The sequence below is a fragment of the Lynx rufus genome, unplaced genomic scaffold, assembly GCF_022079265.1.
Source record: "Lynx rufus isolate CCGP_SWC_20201006 ecotype Redwood Valley unplaced genomic scaffold, mLynRuf1.p SCAF_3, whole genome shotgun sequence".
NCBI lineage: Eukaryota > Metazoa > Chordata > Mammalia > Carnivora > Felidae > Lynx > Lynx rufus.
In genome coordinates this window covers 116,106,591-116,116,911 of record NW_025814845.1, presented here as the reverse complement: position 1 = coordinate 116,116,911, position 10,321 = coordinate 116,106,591, and the positions used below count along the sequence as shown (strand labels likewise).

The following is a 10,321-nucleotide window of genomic DNA, read 5'->3' as shown; positions in this document are numbered from 1 at the left end:
TAGTCTGTGAGCCTCGGCGCTGTTTCTATAAAACTATTCCTCTGCAAAATCATCACGGACAATGCTTAACCTTCATTCCGGACCAGGCACTGTGTTGGGTTCTACAGCCGCACGTAAGAATCAGTCAGTCTAGAGAGAGAAGGCGATTGAAAACATACACAGGTAGATTTGTAAGAAGGTAAATGCATCTTAAGGGAACCATAAAAACAATTTTACCTAAACTATGGGCCCAGAGCCAGCAGGGATGAATGGTAGGGGAAGGGGCCTGGGGCTGTGTCCAGGCTGCTTACTGCCTCGTGTGCAGATCTGAAGAAGGTTCTCGGGGGAGCTTTCGCTCCCTACTGCCCAGTCTGGCAGGAAGGCCCTGGTGCTTCGCACCCCTACCCTTACAGTCCAGAGGGGGCCTGCTTCTGCGATAGGCGCTGTGTGCAGTGTTGCAGGTGCTTTCAAAGGAGCAGGTGGAACGTGAGCACCTGACGGTTTGGGTGTGCAGTACAGGTGATCTCACAGCACCAGGAAACAGCTGGACATCCTCCTCTGAACCTAAAGTTAGGGGCAGGACACTTGTGACGTCACTCATCCCCACGCCCCCACATACCTACCCACCATAAACCCAGAGTCTGTAGTTACACCTGTGTGTTGGGAGGGCCGATTTCTTCCAAGCCACCTTCTCCCTGCCTCAGCTCCCTCAGAGTAAAGGAATAAATTCTTTTTGCTTCCTTGAAGCTTTCGGCATGTTTTCTGCCTCTTGATAAACTGGAAACTGGGGAAGAAGAACTGGTGTGTTTTTGTGCATCATGTAACATGTAAGGGAGGAGATGATATGTTTAAAAAGGAAATAAGAAAAATATCACATAACTCAAAACCAATGAGAGACCAAGTTCGGTACCTGATAGCTTTTTAAAAAATCAGGAAAAAAAAAAACCTATTTCTGTGGTTCATGTTTGAAGATGATGATGAAACCTGAAGTAACTCTTTCATCTTCCACTTCAGGGACACCTGCTCTGCACAGCTTTGGAGCCCATGTATTTTACTGGAGGACTTTAGGGAGGTTGCACTTAAGCCAGAAGACTTCAGAGAGGTTTAGTCTAAGCCAGGGGACCTCAAAGTAGTCTAACCCCAGCTGGGGGGGGGGGTGGTAGTGGGGGAACCTCAGGGTGGTCAAGCCTAGGCTGGCAGTCCTTTGAGTGATCTAGACCAAGCTGGAGGGAACTTATACCAGCATAGCCTAAGCAGGAAGAACTCAAAGTGGTCTAGCCGAAGCCAGGAGACCTCTGAGTGGTCTAGCCTGAGTCAGGGGATCTCAGAGTAGTATAGTATATGCCTGAGCAGTCTCACACTAGAGCAGCCTAAGCCTCTTCTCCCCGGCAGGAGGAATTTTCACTCTGTTCTAAAGATCCCAAGGCCCCTCTGCAGGTCAGCAACCCCAGGACCCAAGTATCCTAACTCCTGGTCCAGGGCCCTTCCCTCTGTTTCTCAAAACCAGTCAAAAGAGATTGAAATTCCTGGCAGTGAATGGGACAAGCGTCCCTAACATTGTTGTTGTTGTTTTTGTTTCACAAAGAAAAACTGAATTTAAGAAGAAACTCACAATACTCGATAAAAATATCTAGCATTTAAGCACAAAGCCGAAAACAAGGCGTGGTCTCCGGGTGCTGGAAGTACTCTGAAATCCCCAAAGTCTCATTCGTTGTTCTGAAAACAAAATGGAACAACTTTCTTTGCTCGCTCCTGTCCCCTCCTCCCGTGCAGTAGCTGTTCTTGGCAGATGCCCAGAGCAGCACCCTGTAATTCCACGGTACATTGTGTACATTTGCATATCCATTTAACCAGCTATTTACAGCCGCCCTTTACCGCCACCTGTAAGAGGCAATGCCACAATGACAGTAAGTGGCTGGGCCGGGAACTGGGTGCCCCGTGATTTTCTCCACTTGAAGAGCCCGAATCTATGGAGTGTTTGGCACTTGGAGAAACAGGGAGACAGCTGGGGCATCACACGTACAGGGCGGAAGGCGCGAGAAGGAGGCGCGCCAGACGGAGGAGGGTCGTTCCTCGTTAGCTCCACTCGGTGGCTTCTTTTCCATCACCACAACCGCGAGGAGGAACCTGCCGGGCCTTCCCTGCGGCTAGTCCCCTGCCTGATAACGAGCCCGCTGCCATTTGGATTTGCTGAATTCCCGAATCACTCGAAACGCCTGACAGTCCCGAGGAGGGTGGGGACGCGGAGCGCTGGGGTGGAAGCCCCAGCCCGGAGAGGAATCGGGGCTGGATGTCACCCCCTTGAGTCTGGGAAACCTGCTCACGGATGTGATGCGGCGACGCAGGGACACCTGCGCTCCCCTGCGTGCCTCACTCGTGCAGCTCCGGGTGGCAAACGGGGTAAAGTGGGGGCGGGGGCGAGGGCGAGAGGAAGTTGAGGTGCTGGAGCGTCAGAAACGCTGCCTTGGCTTCCCTTGCTCTTTGGAGGCTGTCCCGAGGCGGGGCTGGAGGGCTGGGCACGGGGGATTTTCCAAGTTGCCCCAGCACAGCTGGAGGGCGAGAGTTCTGAGCCCCCCCCCCCCCCCGGAGGACGGTAACCGGGCGGTCCCAAGTACCCGCAGGAAGCCCGGTGCACAGGACCGCGTGGCGCTCTCGGAGCGCACCCAGCCGAGCAGAAGCAAAAGATAAACCCTGATGGGCTCGGGGGCTGGTTGGCTGGGGCGCAGAGTCAGCGCGGACCAGGAGCGCCTTTCGTTTTAAGGAGCCTTACTTCTGGGAAGGGACAGGGAACTGTCAATCAGCGAGGGAGGGAGCGCACCGGCGCTGGGTGATGTCAGCGGATCATCTGCTCGATAACAAAGAGGGGGTATTACAGGAGAAAGTTGCAGCGGCGGCGGCGGCCACGGCGGCACCCCGAAGCCTCGGCGGCTAGGGGCCAGCGGGCAAAGGGAGGGGGGGGAGGACGAGTGCTGCCGCAGCAGCTTAAGACCAAGGAATTGAAAGGGCTGTAGGGGGAGGCAGTGCGAGCCAGCCCCGACTGCCCCTCCTCTTCCTCCTCCTCCTCCAAACTCGCAGGGTTCAGCCCCAGCGCTCGCTCAGCCGCCGGGAGCACCCGGACGGACGGGAGGCAGCTGCGCGGCCCAGAGCTGGGCACCGTCCCCAGCCGCCATGGATAGCGACGACGAGATGGTGGAGGAGGCGGTGGAAGGTACAAGCTTTTCTCTGGGGTTGGGGGAGGAGGCGCCGAGGGCTTGGAACGCGGAAGGAGTGGCGGGCTGCGACCCGCGCGGCGCCGGGCCCCGCGGCCGCCACTGTCCCCTACGCGGGTGGCCCGCTGCCCGGCTCGGGCACGGGCCGGGCAGCCACGGCCACGCCGCCGGGAGCGCGCACTGCGCGGTGGGGCGCAGGCCAGGAACTGGGCTCCGCGGGGCCGGGGCCCCCGGGAGGGTACGGGCACTCCAGCCCGCCGGCCACCGCCTGCATCCGCCCTCGGAGTTGCGAACCTGCCCCGCACTCTGGCCTTCCCCCTTTGGGGGATGGAAGCCGGGGGGTGCGCAAGAGGACAGGCCCCCCGAGACCGGCGGTCTCGGCGGAACGACCCCCCGGCCCGTTTTTGGCAACCGCAAGCCCCCCTCCGGCTGCCAGCCCTTTCCTTCCGCTCGCCGCTGCGACCTGCGGTGACCGCGGCCGCGTCCGGGTCCGTCCCCCGGCGCAGCGCACGGGGCCGAACCAGGCACGTGGCAGCCGCGGCCGGGGCGGCCGCTTTTCCGAAAAGATGAAATCATTGCAGGGCAGTGAACGCCGCTCCCGACCCGGGGCTTGAACGCACGCCGACCGGGAGGCGGTGGCCCTCGCCTCTAATGCCCCCGAGCGAACTCAGTGAAACCACCCCTCCCCCTTCCTGCTTCCGAGCCCGGGTGCCGCCGCCGCCACGCTGTACAGGCGCGCCGCAAGCCCTGACCGAAATTGCTGGGTGACACTTAACTTTCTGAATTCCATGCCGTTGGCTGTGGGTGATATCACCGCCTTGGTGTCGTGTTTCTCCGCCCCTTCTCTTCTAGCGCCCCTCCCCCGACTTTTCTCGCCACTTTGTTTTGCTGAGTTTCTCCACCTCTTTTTTTTTTTTTTTTTTGCTAGTTCTAAAGAGCGAGGTGGGGACGTTATACAATCTACTTGTTTGTATCAGGAGATGTTATGATTTGGTAACACTGAATATTGGAAAATACTCTTTAGCGTGTTTATTTATTTGATTCCAACCCAGACAGTGCGTCGTGATGTTTTGCAATGTTGTGTGGTATTATTCGAGAATATTTTAAACCAAGCATCCAAGTAAATAATTTTAAGCTTTTGGTTGAGTCTGGTTTCTATCTAATTTGTATAAACAAGTGCTCATAAAAGGTAAAGAAAAAGTAGCCACACTATACAAATGCATAAGGATACATTGATTTTTATAAAACATAACTGACTGCAGTGACCTCGAGGTCTTAATTATTCTGAATTTTCTCAGAATTATCCATCTTGGTGTGACTGTTAAAACTTACTCCTTTATCTAGTTTCAAAGGCTGGTTGTTGTTTTAATTTCACAATGTTGTGAACTCACAGAACTGTTTGTCTAATAATTAAAGCCAATGTTGGGGGCTCAGGGGGCACCAGAGACATTGATTGAGAGGGTTCATTGGAAGCCTTCGTTAAATTTACATTATTGACATCTTGTGCCTTCATGTTAGGAAAGGTAAATGAAAAACATGCTCTCTTCGAGTTGTTAGGGCTTGTTATTCTACAGAGTTTACTTTTACTTGTAAAATTTTAATGCAAGCCCTTGATCGCAGACAGTGCTCCCCAGGTTAGACCACCTTTCTTTTTGAAGCTTTTTAGAAACATAAGGCCCAGTTGTCCACAGTCCCTGGGCTTCTTGTAAAATGCGAACAAGCAGCTTTAGAAATGTTTCTGTTGTTTTGGGGGATTCTGTATACAAACAAGAAAGAGTCACTTATATAGGACGGCCATATACAGTACTGTCCCAAATCAGAATGTGCTTGAGAGCGAGAGGGGTCATGGTGGAAAAAACTAGTTTAAGCTTTGAATGTTTGGGGCAATCCAGGACTCACGGTCACTCAGTTGTACCTGACAGTAAACAGGTAGAGCAGCGCAGAATCTTAGAAGCATCTAGAGCTCAAACTCAGTATCTACAGCATGTGTGTGTACACGAAGTGAACTGTAGCAGTTGGCTTTTCTCCAGCCATTGTTGGCCTTTTTAGTGCCTCTGTAATAGTCTTTACTTATCATCCACCACATGCATGGGAGACTGGTAAAAGGCTAGTCTGAATATCTTGGTGTCCAAGAATCACCTACCTCTCTCCATGCACAGAGCCTCTGTTCTCGGCAGTTTGATTGTCTTCGCAATTATTATCATTGCTGTGATTGTTTAGTTCTTATTGTGTTCATGCTCTGTGCTAATGTTCCACACACACATTAGCCACTCCATCTTCTGAGGTGGGCACTAATATTATCCTAATTTTACAGAGGAGGAAACTGAGGCACAAATCCAAGGACACTCAGTGAGGTAGGAGATAAGCTTGGACCTCCAGAACCTCTGTCCCCCATACCAGACTTTCTCCCTACATTTTTCCTTTTTTTAAAAAAAATTTTTAATGAGTCATTCAAATATATGAAATACTTGGTAACTGAGTGTGGAAGCAACAGTTAAGTATTCTGTCAGTATCACTTCTTATCACTCCAGAGGTTGGTTCTGACAGAGTTCAGTGACCTTCAGAAAAATGTAGGGGAAAGAGAATTTAGCTTACAGCCCCTCCAACAGACTTCTTGTTTCTTCTTTTTCTTCCAACCTAGCAGTTTACTCTGGGGAAGAAATTGATCTTTGCAGGATCAGAGTTTATATGTTGGTTCTCTGTCAGGGTGGAACTGTAGCCTAGGTGAAGTTCTAGGCTCTGAGCAGATGAGTCCCGAGGGCAAAGGTGGGTGGTGGAGGGAATATCGGTGTACTCCTATTGGCTATGCGCCTTTGGGAAGGTAGCAACCCCTGGCCTCAGAGGGCCTGACGATGCCACCTGAGATCCTGCTGTGGCTTTTGAAAAAACTCTTCAAGTCTCATTGGTTCAGTAGGAAGTGATGTTTAGCTTTGGGAACAGAACTGTTTGTTACTAGATCTCTTTCTTTGTCTACCCGTGGATACAAAGATGAATACAAGGTGGTCCTTAATATCATTTTAAATAAGCATATCATATCCAAGCAGATGAATTATGGTGGCCGAGAAGAAGTAAGACTTACTTCCAGCTTGGGGAAGTGGATGGGGAAAGATTTTCCTGGAAGAGGTGGTCCAGAGTTGGTTCTGGTGGAGAGAGGAGCTCCGTGAGTGCACACAGGTTTGGCATCTTGTTGTGACATAGGCACATTCAGAGACGAATCATTCAGTTCTGCTAGGAGGGCCGAGGAGAAGAGTGGAGGCTAAGACGGGAAGAGGCTGTGTCATGGGCCGGTGAGGTGGATTGTGTGCTGAAAGCAATAGGAAGCTATATGGGCTTTTTAGAGCTGGGAATGTCAGGCCCAGAGCTCTGCTCTGGGAAGACGAACCAGCAGTGGTGAGCAGGATAAGGGATTGCCTAGAAGGTTCCTTGAAATAATCCAGATAGGTGGTTAAGCAGACAAGAAAAAATGGAAAGGCTCGGAGAAATAGAGGAGACACTGAGGAAGAACACTCAAAAGGAGGAAATGTCAGAGTTTCCAGAACTATGGAGCCAGAAAGAAAGTAAGCATCTCAGTGTTCCACTGCCCCCAACTTCCTCAAAATATTAAAAATATTTTTAAGGCCCCCTAATATCTGATCCTGTCTGTCTCTAATAAGGTTGGCTCATGTTCTGTACTTGGGAAAAAGGCATGCTCAGTGCACTGGGAGCACCCTCTCCCTGTGGGCCACGCATTAAAATTAGGACCCTCACAACTAATAATTGAGCTCTCACAAAGAATTACTCTCAAAAATCAAAGTATGTTTTTAACAACCAGTGTGAATGCATCCTCACAAGAGCATGTCCTTTGCACAAAACAGAATGTATTGTGCTTGTATTATTATGCTTGTATTATTATTACTTTTTTAAAGCATCCCTGTTCTACAAAACCAACAGTGCATGTAAGGGTCTCTTGTTCTGAAGGAAACACACACACACACACACACACACACACCCTGTTCTCAGATCTCCTGTGGGGTAAGCCTGAGGCAGTAAGCAGCCAGTGTCTGATCCAGAGGGAATTTCCTTTGCCCAAGTGTCCCATCATTGCACAAAATACAGGTCTGGTCTTGTGTTCTTACAAGGATACAGGAAAAAAGCTCAGAGGTAACTCCAGGGGGAGATTTTTAACTTTCTATCTGTTCAGTAGGTAATGATCTTTAGAACAGAGTGGAAAAAGTAAATTTTTCCTTCTCTAACCTCTGTAAATATTTAGAATCGTGCCGCGGACAGATACATGGCACACGAGCCAGGACAGCATTAGCAACACAGAACAGTCATTCAAGTGAATTCCCCTTGTTGTTTGGGTCTGGTGTTCAACCTCTGTTTGGTGGGAACTGGCCCAGAAGGCTGTTGGCTGTCTTGGAGCATTTTACAAATTGACCTCAATGAGAGCAAGGAGGACTGGTGTTTCTCTCTGAGTTAGGTAACGCTTGGAAGGGATAGGAATTCGGAATCAGGACATGCTGTTGAAGATCCTGGTGGTTTTTTTGAGAACCTTATTAACTACAAAGGCTTCTTCTGCTTCTCTTCCCGGGTCCTGCGGATACCTGCCCCTAGCAGTACCTTCTTCTGACAGCAGCAAGGAAGAAAGGGCAGTTTGCTAGTGTGCCCTTCTCTAGAGAGAAAAGAAAGGATTGAAGGAATTGGGAAGGGGCTTTCAATATCATTAGCACGTTCAGAGTAGTTAGTGTGTTTCTTAGGTGCTTAGCATTGGCTTCCTCAGATGAGGCAATAAGCTTGGAATGTGGGGGGTTGTGGTAAGGTTTACTTTAGATAACAAGGAAGGACATCGCCCATTGGTTTGCACACTTTTTTCTTTTCTGTATAGCAGTAGCCCCCTCCGTTAAACGGCCATTACTGACCGGACAAATATTACAGGATGTTATTATCCAAAGGGTGCTTGCATAAGGGTTGTACCAGAGGATCTTCTATGTTGAAAGGTGACGTGAGGGCGTCACACCCCAATTTCTTCTCTTCCCTACAGTTCTTTCTTTGGAAAGTCTCTTTGTTGTTGTTATTGTTTTGGTTGTGGCTGTTGTTTAGATACAAAGCTCTACTGCGGGGAGAACCACTCCGGGCTATTAAATATTCAGGGTGGAATTCTTGAACGATCACAGCCTGTAATTTCTAGCTTTTTAACTGATCCTGTCCATTGATAACATCATCCTCCTTTTGGCAAAGATGAGAGGAAAACAAAACAAACGAGCCAACAAGGGGTCCCGCTGATAGAGGGACTGATAAAGGGAGAAGGAAGTGTCATATGTCACATGTCCACAGTGTCACCCAAGAAATGATGGGACATCTCTTCCTGGCCTGTGGAAAGACACATTGACATAAGCATCCTTCTTCATGGAATGGGACGGAGTGGTGTTTTTGCTTTCATCTCGCTGGGGATCAGTACTGGCCCTCACAGTGCTTTTAGTATGTTGTATGACACTTTAAATTTTCTCTAATTTTCCACTGCTGAGGATGCACCTGCAATGTATTATCCAGAAGTAGGACAGGACTGTTGTGAATGAGGAAAGGTGCAAATGAATTTACGCTGGACTTCTTCCCCCTTGGTACTCATGAGTATCATAATAGTACTCTGGACGTCAAGTAGAAGAACAAGTTTCATCACATGTTAACTTTTTAAAGTCTGAAATACGTGAACTGTTTTCTGTGGGGAAAACAGTTTCAACTAATTAGTAACTGCCTCAGTATAAGGTTAAAATGATTATTCTGATATTTATACCTAAATTATAAGTAGAGTGCTAAATTCATAGAAATGTTAATCCTAACATTTCATAGAAGAAAGCTTTTAGCTATACACTGAGTGGGGTTTTTTTTCTATGAAAATACAAAAAAAAAGTATATTTAATTTACTTCAATCAGAGAAATGTTATCTGTACATGTTTAGGAAATAATTGTCCAAATTATTTCACATGACTCAAGTATCATTGAGTATGTCATGTATAGTTAGTTTCTGGGGGAGAGAAAGCAATTATGGCCTAGTAGCTTTCTAACCACTAATTTCCTGGCTCCTTGTAGGAAAAAATTTGTGTTAAGAGGAAAGGAACCATATTGATTGTGATTTATTTAAGTAGCCCTGTTTTGCTGTAATATTCTAGGTAACTCATTCTACACAGAGTCAGATGTAGCAATAAAACAGTATATTTGTTCATTGTTATTTTATGTTTATGTAATCAATAACACAAGTGAAGAGGTTTTTTGTTCTTCATAATAATGCTTATTACTTAACCTCTCTTCTAAGGGATGATTTTTTTTTATCATGTTAGAAGAAATCATTTTAGGAGACAAAAGCATTCATTGTGGTGATATAGTTTGTGTTTTCTTTTATGTCTGTGAGCCATCTGGAAGCCACATTTAAGTGTTTAATGTCCCTTGCACTGCACACAGTGTTTAATGCTTTCATACCTTTTTCATCCATGACCCAGGTTGTTAACCCAGGAAAAGCCAGTAGATTAATTATTGCCTTCATTTTCACCCACCTCCGTAAAATTAGCTCACCAGAGAAATTGGGGAGACATCAATGAGGTGACTCCTGGGTTTTAGGAAATATGTAGAGAATAATTAAAAAAAAAAAAACCTAAATATTGACTGTATACATAAATGTTAGAATATACCACCAGTCTGTGATCCAGGAAGAACCAGCAATTTAAGGATCACAGTATAAGTGCTGCTGATGTTCAAAATCACTACTTAAATGGCCATGTAGATACTTCTAGCTGCATTTAAAGCACAAGCCCTCTGAACATCGTGGTAGAGGGTATATGACGAGGTTATTACTAAACATTCAAAGCTGAAATGACTTGCAACGTAAAGCAGTTAGTTCAAGGTTAAGCTTAAGTTCAGGCTTAGAAGGACTAGGAGTTCATGTGTTAGTACAATGAGGTGTATAAATGTTAGGGCAGTTTGAGACATGGCTATGTCCCTTGTTGTTCAAATGTAACAACTAACAAGCAGTGAGGTTTTCAAAAGTCACCTGGCTAGCAGTCCTCCACATCATACTATATAATAAGCTACAAAATCATACTGTATACTGAGTTCTACAATTAGATAACTTACTGCGAAGATAATGTACCTTATAATAGACT

The 10,321-nt window shown here is 47.6% G+C and overlaps 1 protein-coding gene across 1 annotated transcript in view; it reads left to right on the top strand.

The window, feature by feature from the left end:
* The first annotated feature begins 2,990 nt into the window (after positions 1-2,990).
* SETD7 (SET domain containing 7, histone lysine methyltransferase) overlaps positions 2,991-10,321 on the top strand; it is a 49,806-nt gene continuing 42,475 nt past the window's right edge. Inside the window, exon 1 of the mRNA XM_047091266.1 lies at positions 2,991-3,187. Within this exon, the coding sequence (XP_046947222.1) occupies positions 3,148-3,187 (40 nt within the window). The 5' untranslated portion in view covers positions 2,991-3,147. The remainder of the gene's footprint in view (positions 3,188-10,321) is intronic.